The sequence below is a fragment of the Talpa occidentalis genome, unplaced genomic scaffold (assembly GCF_014898055.3).
Source record: "Talpa occidentalis isolate TD23 unplaced genomic scaffold, MPIMG_talOcc4v2.1 talOcc4.16, whole genome shotgun sequence".
Classification (NCBI taxonomy): domain Eukaryota; kingdom Metazoa; phylum Chordata; class Mammalia; order Eulipotyphla; family Talpidae; genus Talpa; species Talpa occidentalis.
In genome coordinates this window covers 63,208,405-63,229,099 of record NW_023601653.1, presented here as the reverse complement: position 1 = coordinate 63,229,099, position 20,695 = coordinate 63,208,405, and the positions used below count along the sequence as shown (strand labels likewise).

General features: G+C 41.0%; 1 protein-coding gene and 1 long non-coding RNA gene across 4 annotated transcripts in view; one reads left to right on the top strand and one right to left on the bottom strand.

The window, feature by feature from the left end:
• The window catches only part of LOC129145989 (uncharacterized), a 51,097-nt gene that overhangs the window by 1,344 nt on the left and 29,058 nt on the right, over positions 1 to 20,695 (top strand). Inside the window, exon 2 of the long non-coding RNA XR_008552266.1 lies at positions 2,690 to 2,807. This is a non-coding gene — a long non-coding RNA (uncharacterized LOC129145989). The remainder of the gene's footprint in view (positions 1 to 2,689; positions 2,808 to 20,695) is intronic.
• The window catches only part of LOC119247712 (tyrosine-protein kinase STYK1-like), a 32,435-nt gene continuing 14,933 nt past the window's right edge, over positions 3,194 to 20,695 (bottom strand). For all 3 annotated transcript variants that reach the window (XM_037514350.2, XM_037514351.2, XM_037514353.2), the window contains exons 2-10: positions 17,600 to 17,744; positions 16,543 to 16,677; positions 14,924 to 15,190; positions 14,094 to 14,275; positions 10,779 to 10,862; positions 8,049 to 8,257; positions 6,632 to 6,672; positions 5,895 to 5,991; positions 3,194 to 4,402 (exon numbers count right to left, since the gene is read on the bottom strand). In XM_037514350.2, coding sequence (XP_037370247.1) covers positions 4,198 to 4,402; positions 5,895 to 5,991; positions 6,632 to 6,672; positions 8,049 to 8,257; positions 10,779 to 10,862; positions 14,094 to 14,275; positions 14,924 to 15,190; positions 16,543 to 16,677; positions 17,600 to 17,663 — 1,284 coding nt within the window. In that variant the 5' untranslated portion in view covers positions 17,664 to 17,744 and the 3' untranslated portion in view covers positions 3,194 to 4,197. The remainder of the gene's footprint in view (positions 4,403 to 5,894; positions 5,992 to 6,631; positions 6,673 to 8,048; positions 8,258 to 10,778; positions 10,863 to 14,093; positions 14,276 to 14,923; positions 15,191 to 16,542; positions 16,678 to 17,599; positions 17,745 to 20,695) is intronic.

Below are 20,695 nucleotides of genomic sequence, written 5' to 3'. Positions count from 1 at the left end.
GGGACTTTGGTTAGACTGGGCTAGGTTATGTTGAGTCTACATTAGCAACTGTGTATCTATCGGTACAGAAATCTAAATGAACAGTTATATGCATAACTAGTAATATAAAAATTATTCAGCCCTTGCTCTATACTGCCATTATAAAAACACGTAAGAAGTCTACCACTGGGGTAACTAGCTATTCCAGTTTGCCCAGGATTGAAAAGTTTCCCAGGATGTGGGACTGTCAGATTTAAAACCTGCAGAGTTCCACACAAACTGGGTTAAGTTGATTACTGTACTTCAAAAATAACTCACAATAACTTGGCCACAGTATTTCATACCTTTGAAAATACAAGCAGTAATCTGTTTGGTTTGGTTTAGTTTTCGTATGAAGCCTCATTCAAAATCTTTAGAGTTCCTAATGCATTTCCTTCAGATCTTGGCACATTCACCATTGCTCATCTTCGTGCCTACCTAAGCAAAGCTAAAGATACCACAACTGTGACAGTGTCAACAAAACTTTGGATGCACGATGTTCAGATCTTTATCTGTAAGCCAATTGCTGTCTTTATCCCCTAAAGAGACTTCTAAGCTTAAGGCTAATCCTCCCTAGCATATTTTTAAGATGAAATATGAAAATATATTTACTTAATCCTTCATAAATTTAGACTCCCAAAAATACCAAAATGTCTATGTCTTGTATCACAGTAAGAATGGCAAAGGGATGAAGTATTGGTGCTTTGTACTCTTCAAGAGATGTGAAAATATTCTGAATGTTTTATGTGTAAATATTATCTAATTTGCATGAATTTAGATGAATATTTAAATAGTTGCATTAGCTGTAGGCTACCATGTTATACAGTGAAGCTATTTATTTGAGAGCCATTTCATACACTTTTGCTTAGGGTGGAAAATAGTGAAGAGAGAGAAGAGGTAACACTACTTTACATTATTGTTAGGGCTCTAGAGATATAGAATCTCCTCCTTCAGGTGTTGTTACCACACCACACCCACCACCAAACACCTATAGTTCTCCACCAGAGTCCATTGTGCACCTCCTAACTTTGTTTTTGCCCTTCCCCCAACCCCATTGGTAGCCTTAGTCTACCTTCAGAGTCAGATTTCTGGGGTTTGTTATTATTGGTTTTACCTAACTCTTTGTTTTATTTCTCTATATTCCACATATAAGTGACACCTTCCAGTATTTGTCTCTGTGGCTAATAATAACAAAATACCTAACTATAGTATGAAAAATGCCTGAGCATAATTTGAGAACTACTGGTTCAGACTATTCTAAGTTAAACTGCATTAAATGTCATTTAGAACTGTACCCAGAAGGGTGTATGCTCTGTTCCTAGCTATATTGGAAAGATTTTCAACAATAAAGCATTGAATGAAAAAACAAGTTTGGGAGAGGAGACAAAACAATAAAACAAGACCTAATCTGGATTCAACTTGACTAAATTGTGAATTTTTTTCCCATTCATTAGCTTGGAAATGCTTGATTTGACTTATAGATCAAAGGTGCCAGAAATATAATCCCCCTTTTGGAAAAAGCCTGGCCAAGTAAGGGAAAGACCCAGTTTCCTTAAACATAACTATATACAGAAATACAACAAAATATGTGTAGACGTTGAAAATAGCAATTGTCTGCTTCTTTCCCTCCTACTGAAACATATCTAAAATACTATATGAAGGAAAAATGCTTCATTTCATATGTGCCTCCCATTTCATTGTGCTTCCACTGCATTGCCTCCTTGCAGTTGTTCAGACAACCATACTTTTGTCTTGCTTCTGAGTTTTTACATAGTCATCCAGGAAGACTCCACTCACTGTATCTTTGACCTGACCATCCCTAAGGTCTCAGTTTAAATGTCATCTCTTCATGGATGTCCTCATTTTATGTTCCCTTCAACTAAAACCACTACTATGATGTTTCTTCATATCACCTACCACAATTTGTAGTTAACAAATTCCCACACATATCTGTATATAAAGTGTCAATTTCTAGACTTAATCAAAAGCTGTTGCTTTTATCTGATATCTAGCACACTATCTGGCACAGCAGATGTTACCAGTCAATTCTTCAAAATATTTGAATAAACAATATATATTTTCAGTTCTTTTTTTTCATATTTATTTATGCATATAAGAACTGGGGTGTAGGCCAGAGGTGCAGGGATTGAGAAGATTCACCAGAGACAGTGTGGGGAGCAGAACAGGTGGATCTACTGAAATACACTGCTGAGGGGAGAAAAGGGGAGACATATGCTATGCCATGTGAGTCAGCTCCCTGGCCGGGATCGAACTTACGCTGCAGTGATAACTTGATAGTGCACCAGGAGACAGTAGCTGACTGGATGGAGCCAGGAGACCAGGCATGGAGGAGACAGCACTGCTGAGAGGGGAACAATGGCAGGATGATGCCTGATGTCCCCAAAGTGCTTTAGACTCATGGCACTGGATTTGGATGGATTAACTTTGGGTGCTTCACCTAATGCCTTACCTGTAGCATTAAAGCCCCTTGATGCCAGAACAATAGGCATCCCTGAATTAAACAATATTTTCTAAATTTGACTTAAACAACTGAGAAGCAACAATGGAATCCTTAGGACTTTTATCACTTTGTGCCAAGTTGCTTTGCCTCCTTTGCTACTGCCACCTACCATCCATTTAAATCCTAACTAGCCTCATGGTATTTCCACAGGTGCAAGAATCATTCTTCTGTTGGATGATGCATCATCACTCCATCAGAATTCTAACTTCTACAGAATTTTCTACCACAAGTCAACTTGCCTGCAGCAGCCTTATACAGAGTAGCCAGAGTGAGTGTTCTTAAAAATCAGTCACCACATTTAACTGAATTATCATTGTGATATGCTATAATGTTTTGAAATAGTAGGGGGTTACTATTGTCATCCAGAAACTCACACAAAAATAGTGACTTCATCGTGTTAGTCACGTGACACTTGAACCGCACCATCATCTCGGGCATATCCTGCTCTGTATTGTGACTGACAGCAGAAGTTCTCTTCTTGGCACAGTAGATATTAAATAAAAAAGATAGGAAAGATTCTAGGGTAGGATGGGCACATATGGTGTGCAGGATCCTATACAAATACCCTCTCATTCAGTCCTCACAACGAGCCTGTTAGGTGGGGCCTACCCCTATTTTACATGCAAGAATCCCTTTTCTGACAAAGCAGATTATCTCTTGAGTTTTTCTACTGGTGGTAACTTCCATTTATTTATTTTTACTCTCTGTATTGTATCTTGGCAACTGTTACCAGAAATGCCTACTTTAACTCAATGAAATAAGTTTCACAGTACATCGATGGATAGCTGGAAATTGGAAGCTACCATCATTTCAGCTTAGATTCCATCCTTTCTGGACCTTTTTAAAGGCTTGGTCTCTTCTCGCTTGCACTCCACATTTCCTATTTATAAGATACACACAGTTTCATCACCAATCTAACCAACCATCCAGGTTCAAAGTCCTTAGTCTTACAGAGCGGGGAGCTAGCCTGACGAACAGTACATGTTGAGTATTTCCCATCATGAAATGACCAGCACAGCTTCTAGTTGAAAGTAGTGCCAGCATAGTTTACCTGTCTCGGATTTTGATAAAAGATTACCTGTTCCTAGGGGAACCCTATCCTTTTCCCTCACTGTTCTCCTCCAGCCCTGTATGCAGGGGCCAGGACTGCAGAACTTCACATCTTTCCTCTCCCTTTTCTCTGAAGGATGACCTCAGTCACATCTGCACTCCTGAGATTAGGGCTTTTAATTTTCTTTCTCTTCAACCCTTTTCTTGGCTTTCTATTCCTTCATTTGATTCTAATTCCTCTGAACCTAGCAATAGCCTAGATAAAAGCGTATTTCAGGAGGAAACTAGCCTACAGTGTAGAAGGTCCAGCTTATCTATGCCATGCCCTGACAAACACTGCAGAATTCTAAAACATCCTCGGAAGTGACACTGTCCACAACTCCCACCCAAGGCCTTTAGGGTTGGGACAGCAGAAATGAAACTCTTCCTCAGCTTGAGGATATCTGGTATGTGGCATCATTGCAGGTTTCTAGGGAAATGTGCGGTAGAGGATCAGGATCTGTGTCCCATTTCTCCCTTTATGTCTCACTAGAAAGTCTATTCTCCATTCTTGGAGGAATTGGTTCCAGCAGTAGATGATTCCCCACAAATGTGTCTAGCCCAGATGTTCAGAGGGCACTGCAGCTGTAGGAGAGGTTCTCTATGCTGACACCTGCCACAGCCGCATATACTTCTGGCACCACCAGCTCTGGGACTTGCAGCACAGCCTTGTCATTTGCTGTTCGAGCGACGGTTTCTAGGCGCATGCATAGCTCCTTCAGTGAAGGGCGGCTGTCCTCACTCCAGCGCCAGCAGGATTTCATAAGGCCATACCTGAAAGTAAACCAAAGAAAATGAATTCCTTGGCCAGGCAAATGTATGGGGAGCTTCAGCAAAAACCCTGCACTTTTCTCATCTACTTCTCACTTGCCCTCTCTCATGTTATTTCCAGAGAATGATATTCTTTCTCATTTTCTTAATACTAAGTCTTTTATGGTCATCTTTTCCACAGGGTGCCTTGTGTATTAGGAATGACTGAATATTTCTCAAACCACAACCATTATGTCAGAACAGTTTTTCTTTTTCTTCTATTGCCAGACACTCTTTCAGAAGTTAAGTGTCCTCACTTCTGGATGTTACTAACTTATAACATTCCAGACCATTGCTATAATTTATCTACTAGTAAAATAAATAATATATATAATTTAACATAATTTGCTTGATACAATTGTTTATTGTACAGAAATTTACCCTTTCAATGCTGAAAAATTTACACCACCACAATAATTTTCTTTCACTTTATAGTTTTTACTTTTATTTTATTTTTTAAAAGATTTATTTTATTTATTTTACAAGCACTGGGTACAGTCAGAAGCGCGGGAGGGTGAGCGAATTCACCAGAGCCAGAGCGGGGAGCAGAGCAGGCAGAAGGACCGAGGTACACTGCTGAGGGGAGCAGCGGGCGGCAGGAGAGGTCTGTGCGCCATGTGGGACCCTCCTCTGGTGGCCGGGGAGCAGCCAGGGATGGAACAGGTGCTGCAGAGGCTGCAGGCAGCTTTGCAACCCAGCGCTCAACCGCTGCGCCACCTGGGAGGCCCTTTATTTTTATTTTAGAATACCACAATAATTTTAATAGAAATATATGTTCGTATTTTCTCTCCTGCCTTCTTATACTCTAACCTTTTCTTATGTTCTATAGCAATACTTTTTGTACTTTATTGATTATGAAATCTGTGTATAATTTTTAATTGTTCCATTTTACTACAACATTGGTTTACAACTGTCTCTATGTGCTGGCAATATTAGGTATTCTGTCTTCCTAATTTCTTCTTACCCTTTTTCTTCTGGTTGACTTCTAAAATGTGCAGAGCTGGGCAACAGTCAATATTTTTTTTAAGTTAAATATTAATAACAGACAGTAAGTAACTCCAGTGCAATGGATTTTATGGCAGCTATATTAGAACTGAAGCCAGAAGACTGACATTTAGAAAAAACACTACTGCACTTGCACTGGATTTGGTTTGCTTCTTACCTACTTCAGAGTCTCCCAGATAGCTAAATTTATCAAACTTAGATTCCTAATGTAGTTTTTATTAGATGGGTGTGAACACAGATATACACATACCTACATATGTGTGTGTGTGTGAGATATATGTCTGTACACACACACACACACATATATATATATATATATATATATATATATGTTTGTTTGGTCCATATCTGTATACCAGTACAGATATATGGCACTTCGAAAAGGGCATAATTGGTGGGGAGCAAAAAAAATTTGGAATGAGAGAAGAGTAGGTCTTTAGAAGCCACTTACATGTTGTGTGTGCAACTACTGGGTCTCTTCATGATTTTCCTTCTTTGGAGATGCTGTAAGATGCTGGTAGGAGGAACTTCCGGATATGGTGGTGCCCCTGTTCATATGGAAAAAAGGAGAGTAGCAAGAGAGTTTTAGGGAAACTCTGGAACCTGAACTGGAACTAACGCTACTCTCCATCCTCCTGGGCTGACAGCCTGCAGAGGAGCTAGCCCAGGAAAGATTTCTAGATGCAGTATAGTTGCTCCCTGGTGGTCAAGTAGAGAATTTTGGCAAAGAGATGACTATTTAGAAAAAAACTGATCACTGAGGAGAGTGCTGAGTCTTTAGTAAAATAACAAAATAAGCAAAGTGATAAATAATACCTGCCCTCCACTCTCCAAATAGGAAAGTGATGCAGTTAGTCAGCCAAGTGGACCAGTAAGTCTAAAGATAACATTTTTGTTTATTCAAGGTCACTCTTGGAACTATCATTTGGACTCTTAAAACATCCCAAGAAGGGAGGCAGGAAAGAAAGATGGAAGGGAAAAAGATGAAGGAGGAGAGAGAAGAAGGGTACAGGGATGGAAGGAAATCACATTACAAAACTTTTTTGGAAATCAGGTTTGGATTCTATATCAATCCAGTACTTTTAAGATTGCACTTGAGACCCCTTTTGATAGCATGTCATTTACCACCCAGATAAACACACTTGCTTATTTACATACAGATACACTCTACATGGGGATTTCTCTTACCTAGAGTCACCATCTCATATAGCAGTATCCCAAATGACCAGCTATAAAAGAAACAAAGCCATTTACTGAATTCTTTTTTCTGCCTTTCCTAAAGAAAGCTCACTTTAATATAAGAGGCCCACGAAGAAGGCAGGGAAGGGGATCTGAAGGTGTCTGATAAAATGAGCAAAATAATAATACCATTAGAAAGGACTTCTCTCCAAACCCCTTTTCAAAGTGTCTATTTCAGTTGAGGAATGGATTTCAATCTCCTATCTTATATATCTCACATGAATAGATTTTTCTGTTATTTGTGAAATTGTGTGTGTGTTTGTGCAAACACATTCACCCAAACCAAAAAAAAAAAAAAAAAAAATGCCCCTCTGCATCTTTTTCATCATTTCTATTCATTCCTTCCTGCTGAAATTCCAGTCTATATTTTTAGCACAAGGCCAATGGAAGTTTGTTATGTATCTTATGTTCCCTCCATTGATCTTATTGACCAAATCCAGGACAGTGTTAAAATAGCATGCTTTATACCTAATTGGAACCAGTATTTTCCTAAATAATATAATTTGAGAGAGAGATATTTCACTTCTAAAGTGTCATCATTAAATGAGCGCTATTTCCCAGTTAAGCCTTTTACTCCCAGATCTCCATTGATAAGCTATGGAAGTCTCTTAATTGACTCAGCATATTAACTGGCTTTCTAAACTTCCTCTGCTGCTCATGACTTCTATGGATAGTGAGAAATTCCATGTTGTATCAATGTTCCTCTCCAAGCAGCTGAGTTTTATGGCTACCAAAAGTCAATTGCAATGCTTTACAATCCTTTTTATGCCAATCATTGTGTGACTGTCACTATGTAATCAGTTAAATATTATGTTAGCTGATTAATAAACACACAAAAAGGTGTTAACTCCCTGAACACTAGGTTGAATGCTCTGAAAACATAAAAATAAACCACCACAAAGAAAGTGTTGTCAAATTTTCTGGGTGAGACAACTGTAGAAAATTGGAAAAAATAAAAACAAAAATCTGCAGGCAAACTGAAGCATCACAATTACTTTCAAGTTTCACTCTACCTAGAATCATCCCAAACTGAATCTCAAAATAATTCATCATGATACTGTTTATCCAAGAGATACAAAAGGGACCCTACCATTTTAAGTCATCAGATAATGGGTTGAATAATCTTTTTCTTGTTTTTCTCTCCTAAGATTGTTAATCTAATACAGAAGGAATACTTCAAAATACACTAAAAAGTATTACAGCCAGAAGGCAGATATGAACTTTGTCACACAGCACACATTTCCGCTTGTGAGTCTGTCTGACTTTCTAAGTAGAGGTTTCACTTGTAGACATGATGGACAACAGATCCCATCATATTCAGGAACTGGAGGACCCCTAAAAATATACAGGGCATGAACAAACCCACATGTCTGCTTTGATGCCAGCTGGTCTCAGCATAAGCCGTTCTGGGGAGAGCCACTTGAGTGGTATGGTGCGAGCAGAGGAGATGGCTCCATGGGCATGAACTTCATAAGCCAGGCCCAATCCACAGAGCTTAGCAGTAAGATCACACTGGATCAGGATGTTCCTGGCTGCCACATCTCCATGGAACAGGTGCTTATCCTGGAGAAATTCCTATCAACATAAGATCAAGATGGATCAGCTGTCTGAAGTGACAGTTTGGGTCACCGACCAGAAGAAGCAGTCTTAGCAATACTGAAAAAGACAGGGAATTTTCCTACCCTGAACAAGTCTCATTAATAATGACATATCATCTCCAAGTCATGATGATGAGTCAGACATGTTTGCACTGTGTTCAGGACTATCAAACTGAGCAAATAATCCAAATAAGATTAATTCTGTGTTTGGAAAGTATAATCACCTACTCTGTGTTAATCCCTCACTCCTGCCTGATTTTACACCCCTCCCAGATAGGAGCCAGCTGAACTCTGGAAAAGGGGATAAATTTTAAGTTTCAAGCAACTGTCCCCAGAACAAGGTGAAATATGCATAGCAAAATTGAGTGTCACAGTAATGAATTTATATAAAGATTTTCTATCATCTCATTTTATCCCTAAAATAAGTAGATGAGGTGAATTAAGGAGTAACTTTTAGATAAACAGAAATGATTATCAATAAGGCCACCCAGTTATTACGTGGTACCAGATATTCTAATTTATAAGAACTACTACAAATTCTGCTAATTATTCTCAAGCCAGAGCTTTTAAAAAACACAAGATTTTTCACCCCAGATTTACCTAACCAAAATCTAGGAAGAGGGACCTAGTAATCTATATTTGTAAGAAATAGCAAAATGATCCTAGCACAGTCAACAGGCATTGGCCAACAACGGAGGACACTGAGCTGCCAGAGTGATTCCCACCAACACCAAGCCATGCAAGGCATATGAAAAAGCTGGAAAAGATATGTGTGGCTAAAGAGCTGGAGATTACCAAACAAGAATGAATGCTTTAAAAAAAAATAATAAAAGGTTATGGTAGAATTTCCAATCCATGGGGAGAAAGGAAACAGGGAGACTTTAGAACAAAAAAGTATACTGTCATCAGAATTTTAAAGGAGCTGACTTTGAAATTGTTAAAAGTCAGGGAAGAAAATAGTATTCTATTGCCTTGAAACTGGTAACCAAAGACCCTGATGAAGGCATCCACGTGATACTGCACCCCTTTGGGGCACTTCTGCTGTTATGTTTCAGAATGCAGGGGAGGCTGCATCCTGACACCCTAACTTTATCAGATGAGCATATAATGACGCCTCCAACCCCCACAGATTGCACTCGCTCATGTATGGTGCTCACATTCACCCCACAGAATTTCGCCTGTACCTACTGGCCTCCTCTCATCCCCCTAAGGTCTTTTCCCTAAATCCCCTGATTTCATTTAGAACCTGGTAAATTTCACATCTTGAGGTGGCAAGATAAATCAAATACTGAGGCTACCAGAGTAGAAGGAGAGAAAAAAGCAGGGAGGGAGCACGGTGGCCTGTGGTAGAGGACTAGGGATGTTTTGTTGGTGGGTGTGATGTGGTAACAACATATGAAAGAGGTAATCTTTTATCTCTAAATCATATACAGCTTTGAAAACCAATGTTACCTCAATTAAAAAAAATACATGAAATACTTAAAATAGTATCTTCACAGAGCCCAGATTCTTCTATAGCATATACTTATGTAAAACACAATTATCTAAATAATTTCATAGAATACTCCTTTAAATTTCCTTAGTAATTCTGGTAGAGATAAACTTTTTTCTTAACCTCTGAGTTCTTTCTTTTAATCCTCTATTTAAGTTGGTATAAAATAAACCAACTTGTGTGGTCCCTTCTCATTCCTCCTGCTTGCTCTTTGTTCTTTTTAAAGTTTACATGTTTCCTGTCACATTCAGTATCAAAGCAAAACTCTAACCAAATATGTTCTGAACTAGTTTTTCTTGTTATCTCAGACATAAAATTGTATACTGTCTGGCTTGTTACCTTTCACCCATTCAGTTTCTCTTCCCATAACTTCTCTCAACTTGCTTCCCAATTTGCCCCTTTTACATCTGTTAGTATTTATGAGAAAGTAACAGTATCAAGGAAATGGACATATAGCTCTTGGTGTTTGATCTTTAAGACAGAGAAACTTTTTTTTTTTTTTAAAGATTTATTTATTTATTTATACAAGCTCTGGGTACAGTCAGAACTGCGGGAGGGTGAGAGAATTCACCAGAGCCAGGGCAGGGAGCAGAACAGTCAGAAGGACGGAAAACACTGCTGAGGGGAGCAGCGGGCAGCAGGAGAGTTCTGCGTGCCATGTGGGACCCTCGCCAGTGGCTGGGGATCGAACCGGCGCTGCAGAGGCTGCGGGCAGCGAACCTCCTACCAGGGGAGGCCCAAGACAGAAAAACTTTAGAATCCTTCCTGTTCCTTCTAAAAACCCTAGGTTGACCATTTTCGGTATACAACTACCATCATCTAAATAATTTCATTAAGAAGGAACTTAAAACAATTTATTAATGCATGAATTTCTACCTCCTAACTAACATCTGATTTCTTTTACAATATATACACCATTTGAAAATATAAATATGAGAAATATGATATCAAACATCAGGCTAACAAGAAAAATCCCTTGTATCTTTTGTCATTTGCCCACTCTTACCAGAGCCAAAAGGACCTGCTTCCCAATGTGATATATTTGTTTTTCTGTGAGATCATAAAGAAGGCCATCCATCGTCATCACATCCTAAAGTGACAGAGAAAAAAAGCATTATATCAAAGTAACATGAGCAGCTTACTTTTTTAAAAAGAGGAGGCAGAGATAGTCCTAATATTCTATTTATTTTTAAAGATTTATTTTTTATTCACTTATGCATAGCAGAACTGGAGTGTAGGCCAGAGGTGCTGGGGTGAGAGGACTCACCAGAGACAAGAGTGGGGAGCAGAACAGGCAGATCTACTGAAATACACTGCTGAGGGGAGCAGCAGGTGAGACAGGAGAGGTCTGCTGCGCCATGTGGGTTAGCTCCCTGGCCGGGGACCAAACTCATGCTGCAGTGACTGGTGATAGATAGCTTGATAGCACTGAGACTTTAACCCCTGAGCCACCAGGGAGGCCCTATTCTTAATTTTTTTTATTATGATTTAGAGGTATATGTTCATACTTCTTCAGATGTATGTTATCATACCATACCCACCAGAGTACCCATAGTCCTCCACCATAGTCCAGTTGGGCTCCCTCCCACACTTTGCTCTCCACCCTCAGTTTTACCATCAGATAGCCTCAGTTTTACAATCAGATATCTAGGGTTTGTTTTGGTTTGGTTTTGTCTGACCCTTTGCTTTTTTCTCCATAGTCCACATATGAGTGAAACTGTCTGGTAGAGATAATCTTAAATGCAGATATCATAACTAAGGAAAAGATAAAAACATAGAGACTAAAAGTCATGGAGAGACTGATATGAGATTCTCAGATATGATTTATTGGACAAGAAAAGCAGTAAATAATGTAGTTGAATAGCAGATGAAGACAGAGCAGAATAGCAGGTAAGAAAAGCAAGCATAGGTAAGACTATTGCAGGGTAAATGAAGATTGCTCAGGCCTTTGCACCGCTGGCCTCTGTGGCTATCACCTGTGCCTTGAATGCAGGAGGTGCTTGGACCATGGGCTTAGGGTACACAAGCCTAATGGTAGACACCTGGAGTATGGTGTGGGCATGCCTAAGTGGGCACACCTGAGATGACAGGCTGACCATATAAGGGCAACGTCACAGGGGACAGAGAGCGGTGGACAGCAGTGGAGAGACCATGGAAGAATCCCAGAGAAAGTCCGAGAAGATAAAGATTTGCCAGGGGTGGGGAGGCTGGCAAGCCCCCTGCCTGCCCTGCACCTGCCTCTCTACGAATGGTGTAGAAAGGTCATTAAAAGCCTGAAAAAGCCACTGAGGGCCCCAGGACTCTCCTTTACTTGCTCCGCCCTACTGCTGCCTCATCTACAAGTATCCACTGGGTACAACAGCATTTCTCCTGGAGGTGGGATGTGTGTGTGTATGTGTGTGTGTGTTATTAAGCAAATTAAACAACGCATCTTTATTGAATGCATACTATGTGTCAGAGTCTATCATCAGAACTCTTTGAGTACAAGAATGAGCAAAATAAACATTTCTGCTGTCTTCTGGAGCTTAAAGTGTCAAACACGTGAATCAGGATGAAATAATCACACATGAGTATATGGCCACATATCTATATATAGCCCTGAAAGAAATGTAAAAGCATCCGAAGTTGGAGAAAAGGGAGCTGATTCAGTTGAAAAAACAAGGAAAACTTTTTGATATGATCTAAAGGAGGATTGGGCATTGGCTGTGTGAAGAAGCAAAAGGAGAAGTTCAGTGTAACAGGAAATCAGTGTGAAGATCATCTGAAACCGAGAAGTATGGTAGCTTTGAAAATTGAAGAGAGACATTATTTTTTTTAAAGGTTTATTTATTTATACAAGAACCGGGGTACAGGCCAGATGCATGGGAGGGCAAGAGAATTCACCAGAGACAGAGCAGTGACAGAACAGGCAGACTGACAAAATACACTGCTGAGGGGAGCAGCGGGCAAGACAGGAGAGGTCTGCCGCACCATGTGGGACCCTCACCACCGGCCGGGATCGAACCGGCTCTGCAAAGGCTGCGGACAGCTTCACAGCGGGGCGATCAACCGCCTGTGCCACCGAAAGGTGGGGGCCCCCGAAAAGAGACATTATTGAGGTCAGAGTACAGAACAAGCTATGGTTGGGTAACCTTTTTAAAAGGTTTAAAATACCTAAAGACTTGTGTATTGTCCTATTTGCATCAGTGAATGGGAAACATTAACATACACATTTTCATATACAATAATCAGCATGTTAAGGAAGCTCAATAGCTCACTTCATTCTGAACTTGCTCATTGGCAGGTGAAGAACTAACTAGGGAAACATGTAGCTACCCTCAGGGAGCAGAGAAATAAAGAGAAAAGTAGGGAGATTGCATGGAAAATGACTTGCATGTTGGTTAGGAAATTTCTATTTTTTTTAATATGAATTTGAGGTGCAAATCCTGCAAGTTGAATTTCTCCTCTGGTCAGCCCTCACATACTAAAGTGACGTTACAGAATCTAAGATACACCTGACACTCCACAGCAACCAAATTATAGGCATTACTAATAGAGGTTATGTTGCTATGTAAATACCACAGCTACAAAAAAACAGGTACTATTTTGAGGGTTTGCTATATACCAATCACTGCTGTTTTATAAATGTAATTTCTTTTAATTTTAATAATCACTGTTACTCCTATTTTACAGATACAGAAACCTCAGGCTCAAAGAGATGAGTTACCCAAACTCACAAAGCTAGTAGGTCTTGCCTAAAGTCCGTGTACTAAATTTGCACTGCCCCGTAGGGTAACCCTTAATCACATGTGGCTATTTAAGTATGTATTACATGCATTAAATACAATTTCTCCATCATAGCTCAGGGGCGCCATAGCTCCATGTAATTAGTGGCTGCCATATTGGATGGAGCAGGTATCAAATATTTTATCATCAAAAAAATTTCTATTTGAGGGGCCTCCCTGGTGGCGCAAGGAGTTAAGATGCAACCTATGAAGCTATTTGTAGCCACTGCAGCATGAGTTCGATCCCTGGCCAGGGAGCTACCCACATGGCGCAGCAGACCTCTCCTGACTTACCCGTTACTCCCCTCAGCAGTGTATTTCAGTCAATCCGCCTGTTCTGTCTCTGGTGAATTCTATCACCCCCCTCCACCACATCTCTGGCCTATACCCCAGTTCTTGTATGCATAAATAAACTTAAAAAAAATTTTAATTTCTATTTGATATTGATGCTCAATCACCCTGTTATATTATTGGAAAGTCTGTCTACCTCATCATTTGTCAGGTTAATTGACATGTGAACAGCTAATCATGGGTAACATCTCTCCCTTGCGGCTCACCTTGCGACAGGTCCAGAGAAAGCTGAGCAGATCCCCCTGGGCCACATCCTCCAACACCATGTAGAGCGGCAGCCTTTCTGTGCAGCAGCCTTCCAGCTGAACCACATTCTTATGCTTCCCCAGGTACTGATGGAAGTGGATTTGCCCTAGGAAATCCTGCACCTCGGGGAGCCCAGCTGGTTCTGTGGAGGACAGAAAAGCCATGAGTAGTCAGAGCATCACCAATAAAATGGGAGGCATGAGACAGGAAGCACCCTCAGATTATAAGTCTCAAGGCCCACAGTGGAGTGAAAATAGACAAAAAGTAAATGGAAAGGGGACCTCCATGTCCATGATCTTTTATCCAAAGTAACATAGATCTTAGAATGGTATTATAGGCTCCCATCTGCCCAAAAAAAAAAAAAAAAAAAAAAAAAAAAAACCCACAAAAAACTAGTGTTCTATTTACAATATAATAATATTAGGCCTTTTGATTAATATTCTTGCTTATCCTTGTTCTCTTTATGTATCCACCATTACTGGCTCAAGTCTTGAGTATCAGCAGAAAAAAGAGAACTACAGTCCCAGAGAAAGCTATCAAATAATGAAGAAAAATGAAAGACAACCTCAAAACCCTAATGCAAGGGATATTCTGTTTGGAAAAATCAGTCCTAACAACCTCAATAGTCAAGATAAAGCTGGAAAAAGGCCCCAAAAAGAACAGTTCTGTTTCAAGCCTTTTACTTTCTGTCCCTTTCTTATCACATCTGTTAAAAACATCTTAGTGTCTGCAAAGCCTGTTAGCATTCACTTTTAGAGATTCACTGTCGAAAGTCTAACACAGCATTTACCTTTTAAAGTCTTGAGGACAACACTCTTGGGTTTAGCAGCATCACCGGTGTTCATCTTGGTTCGATAGATAACCCCAAAACTACCGTTCTGGATCTGTTCCAGCTCTTCAGAGAGTTGCTCCCGGGGCACCTGTAGCTTAGCCAGAGTACGTGTGGAAGCCTGTAGAAGGCTTTCCACTGACCTCTCCTTAAGTGGCACAAACACATTTCCTCCAGGTCCTGCTGCTTCACATCTTAGGCCAATCGATGGAGGTGTGGGGGTAATGCCTAGAACAAGAGATGATACCAAACTGTTTACCCTATGCTAGGGATTCTGGGAAAGCAGAATCTGGAATAAACTGGCAAGCAAGTTCCTCTAGCAGTTTCCTTTCTGACCAATGTGTGAATTCTTTTTGATGTTTCTCTATGAAACACTGTCGATACCAACCTCATAGAGCTCTTTTAATACCCCACCACGTCTAAGAAAAGTCAAGATGGGTTTCTAGAAAGTGGTAATGACATTTCCTTTCTGTCTCCTTCAGTATTATAGTTAAGTATGTGTATAATAAGGAGATAATTAGGAAGTTCCTGAATAGGTGCCTAAACCACAAATACTTAAAGGTGCTGGTAACTGCCCATGGGAATCATCATTTAATCAACCAAATTATTTCCAAAGGTAGAGGGGAGGTATGGATAACTACCCTGAGCTAAAGCTATTTTTTCACCGTCACAGTTTCATATCACTGCCAAGATTGTTTTCTTTCTTCTTACCCTTAGTTTCATGTAAGACCTTTTTCTCTTTCATTGTATGCTCAGTGGTAGTCCAGAACAGCATGTTGTTACCTCCTCCTTACCCTTCAAAGACTATTATGAAGACTATACCTTTTTGTCATACATTCTAGGAACACTGATTAGAACTGGAATGTATTATATGGGCCTCCCCGGTGGCGCAGCGGTTGAGCGCTGGGTTGCGAAGCTGCCCGAAGCTGCCCGCAGCCTCTGCAGCGCCAGTTCGATCCCTGGCTGCTCCCCGGCCACCGGAGGAGGGTCCCACATGGCGCGCAGACCTCTCCTGCCGCCCGCTGCTCCCCTCAGCAGTGTACTTCGGTCTTTCTGCCTGCTCTGCTCCCCGCTCTGGCTCTGGTGAATTCTCTCACCCTCCCGTGCTTCTGACTGTACCCAGTGCATGTATAAACAAAAACAAACAAACAAACAAACAAATAAATAAATAAATAAACATGCCTCTATAAAAAAAAAAAAAAAAAAAAAAAAAAAAAGAACTGGAATGTATTATAGAATAAATTGTCTTTCTTCAAGGCTGGTAACAAAACCTTCAGCTTCGCCCACTAGATCTTCCTCCACACTCCTATTCACTTGACCAAAGATTTGATAATGCAAATTGGACATGTGTCAGAAACAAGTCACATGAGACTTCTCTTCCTTACTCTTCTTTCAGCTAACAAGCGTACATCAAGTTTCTATTCATGGCTTCCTAGTGAAGACCGCATCCCCTCTCGATTCCATACCTCTCCTATTGCAAGGACCCAGACCTCTTGACTTAGGACCATTAAAATTTACAACTTATTTTCCACAATCCCTATCTTCCCCGAGCCTCTGCCCAGCCCAGGTTCCAACTTTACCTGGGAATCCAGAAGACTGCTGTTGGGCTCTTTGTCCTCTGATGAAAAGCCACAGGATGACCCCAAGAAGGATGAAGAAGATGCCAACCAGCAGGGTTGGGATGATAATGATTTCATACTGTTGATTCTGGATAACTGGGTAGAAAATCAAGCAAGAAGAGAATGAATAAGAAACCTAAAATGAGAGCCACACAACATTCCCTACCCCCTAGTTCCCAGCTTGTCCTATGCGAAATGATCATCTCTTCTTTCTTCCCCTCTACTTACATTCAATGGAAACCACTCCTGGGAGCATCTCTCTACTCAGAAACCCCAGTGTCCCTGTTTCTTAGCCCATCACATGTGCTCTCCTGGCATTTTCTTAGCCCATCACATGTGCACTCCTGGCATGGGCTGCACATCTGAAATTCTGATTGGCACTTGCCCTCCCCTCCTTCAAAGATCATGGCCTCTAGTACCCTTTCTTTTATCACCACTATTTCATTTCTATTAGAAATCCAGTCATCTTCCTTCTAGAATCTCTTCCACTCTTGGCCTCTGTGGTGGCAGGAATGGACACAGTGCAGGTTTTCTATGATCCAGCAGACCAGGTAAAGGAGGAGTCAGAGTTCAGTGGTTTTTGCAGGTTTTTTATTATGATTTTCCAGGTATACGGCAGGCAGGGGTGCTGGGGGGCTGGGGGGCTGGCAGGCCCCCCAGCCCCCAGCAGATCTTCACTCTGGGCTCTTCGGCATTCTCTCGGCTTCTGCTTCTCTCGCTTCTCCTCAACTTCTGCTGCTTTTCTCGACTTCTCTTTGGCTTCTCTTTCAGCTTCTACTGGCGTCCCCATGACGCTGCCCTTAAAAGCACAGTTAAGACTGTGCCCAGGTGAATCCCATCTACCTATGCCCACACCCTACTCCAGGTGCCTACCACCACGCATGCATTCAGGACCGCAGGGATCCATCATCTATCCTGATGGCGGGAGGGGAGGGCAGAAAAGCCTGATAACTTTTACCTTACCCTACAGCCTCCCTCATCCTAAAATCAAGCTAGACATCTGTGGTTTTGTACCTACCACACAACTTGTCACTGAGGCTGCATCCCAGGAGCTCTCGTCCCATGCCCCTCCCATCTGCCATCACCACGCAGCTGTCCACGCTGTGCTTGATCCACAGGAATGCAGGGCACAGGTGAGAAAAATTCCCAAGGATTAAGTTGTTCTAAAAAAATATAAGGAAGCATACACAGAATTTTAAAACACCTACACAGTGATTGGTTATTAGTCACATGGCTCTCTGGAATTCTCAGAGCCATCCATCCATCCATCCATCCATCTCTTTCATCTGCTTGGTCTTCAGGCTGGAAGAACTTCTTCCTGGCATTTTTCCTTTCTGAACACACAGCAGGTCTAGTGTGATCTTCTCTTCCCCTTGCTTGCCATTGTTTTTAAAATTATTTTTTCAAGAATTGAGCCTCCCCAGTGGCACAGCGGGTTAAGCATAGTGCTGTGAAGCTGTCCGCAGCCTCTGCAGCATGGGTTCGATTCCTGGCCAGCCAGGGAGATTCCCACACACAGTGTGGCAGACCTCTCTTGTTTTGCCTGCTGCTCCCCTCAGCAGTGTTTTCAGTCTGTCTGCTTGTTCTGCTCCCCACTCTGTCTCTGGTGAATCCTCTCACCCTCCCGCACCTCTGGCCTGTACCCCAGCTATTGTATAAATAAAAAATAAATCTTTAAAAAAAAAAAAAGAATTTTCTCCTACTCAATTCTCCTGCTCACAGCACTGTCTGAGCAACTGTGGTACATGGGTTCTGTTAAATAGTTCCTAAACAGGCCTAGTTTTCTGTTGATGTGCATCACTTATTCTTTAAACAAAACACGGAATTTCACTTTTATACAAAGTTCAGACAATTTAATATATAGCTGGTAGAAAAATGAATTATACATTTGTTTTCTTTCTCTGAAACATCCCCACTGCAGCTTCACAGCCAATGAACATTTATCAGTAAAAGCTATTTAATTTAATGCTGCAGCTCAGCATTCTAAGGCGCTTCCCCTACCCACTATATAGAAAACACAGACACTCATTCTCACCAGTCTATAGATTCAAGGGAGTGCCAGTACCAAGTTATCTTCTCTTTCTCTCACTCCTTTAAACAAAAAGGAAACATATTCATGTAGTTCAAAAATAAAAATGTAAAATGATATCCCCTAAAACCCTCAACCACCCAGCCTTCTCCATTTATCAAGTTCCCAGTTCTCCAAGTAGACTATAATTACTACTTTGTTTGGCCAAGAATTCGTTATGTGCATCACTTTTAATTCTATATAATCAGCATGTGTTTGAAATGACACCTCCAAACACTTGATTCTTTCTTCCTGCAGAAAACTGGTGGTTACCACTCTTCCATATATCTACAAAATTTCTTTACCCTGATTCTTTGGTCAACAAAGCCTACTTCTTTAATTCTCCTTTAATTCTAATTGACCTGAAACAAATATCACTATCATCCACCATCTAGTTAATCCTAATTACTTTCCTGATCTGGTTGTATATTGATTTGATAAAAAGGTAAAATCAGAATTGTAGGTATGTGTTACATTAGCCCTATGGTGCTATCTTATATTACTCATTGTGTTTCACTGTTGATACTAATAACCACAATGTTACTCATTGAAGAAAGTCTCTTAGTGCCCGAAATATGTAAAGAAGCTTTCTGGTCCCAACCTATCCTCTTTTCACTATTGCTGGAACTGCATGAGACTCTCTGGGGGTGACAGTGAAACAATTCTTTTGCAACTCAGAAGAGAGATAGGGTGTGGTCACTTGACAGAAGTCCAAGTAAACAAAGGAGTAATCAGAAAGAGTGAAATTGCAGGAGGGCTGGGGAGGATTCTTATCTGTGGATTTATACCCAGCCAGGGATATGTGAAGTCAATGACTAGTAAGACAGCAAAGTTCACCTCATCCAGTTTGTAAGACCAAAAGGCAAGGTGAAAGGTAGTCGAGAAAATTTCCACAATTCCACAGGACCACATGGAAAGAAATGCACTAGTAATAAGGCAAGGAACAGAGAACCTGGAGAGGGTAGAGGAAAGAAGGCCTTAAAAAGTAAAACATTAGCTCGGTAAGGAGAATCCAGCAGTTTTTGAAAACTTCTCACTGCCATTCTTATCCTTATTTTCCTTTCCTCTTACTTCCTTCTAGGGCCTTCCCAGGTGTAATTCTTTTCACTCAGGCAGCAGCCAGTTTAGCCAGTTTGGCTCTCTGGGGAAGGAGCAGGCTGGGTGAGCACAGGCTCTACCATCGCACAAGTGGAAGAAAGGCTCAGGCAGCTGATAGTTCAAACTTGTGAGCTCTGCCCAGAAGCCAAACTGTATGCCCACTAATACAGATTGAAGGGGGAACTTTATTTTTTTTGTTGTTTGCATATTTATCTATTTTATATATTTTTTACATCATTTTTCATTTTTGCACAATGTGTGCATTTTCATCTTGGCCATAGTCCCCATACAATTCCCACCCCCCTTGCCTTGATCCCACTCCTTCCTACCCCCCCGTCCCTGGTGTGTCTCTGATTCATACTTGCTTGTTGATTTTGAATTTTACTTTATTATAATTAATCTTTTTCCTTGTCCCTTATTTAGGTTTTCTAAATCCCTGCTATGAGTGAGACCATCTGGTATTTTTCTTTTTCTTTCTGGCTCATTTCACTGAGTGTGATCCTAAAGGGAGAAATTGAAAACTCTGTCTGTAGCTGCGTCTCCACCTACTACTGCCTGGGGTGGCCACAAGTGGCCAAACACACCTACCTGGTGACTCCAACCCTGATTACGTTAACAGGGACAGGACCTGGAGTCACGCTATTGCAGAGCTCCCACCCTAGCTGCAAGGGCCTTCTACTGCACTTCCTGAGCAAGGTTTACTTGTGCATAGTTCTATTTATGCAGAAATAGTTTAAAGAGACTTATTAACATGTACCCAGATGCTTAAGCAAGGAGATAAATGTAGATAGCGTGGTGAGGCCCACTCAATAAATTGGTGTCCAGATGTTCCTGCCTAAAGCCCTTTCCTTTGCTTACACTTGGGCTAGTGGGTCATGGAATAGAATGAGTCTAGAATTCTCCAGGCATATCCCCCAGGTATTCCCGCATGAAGGGCAACACGGGAAA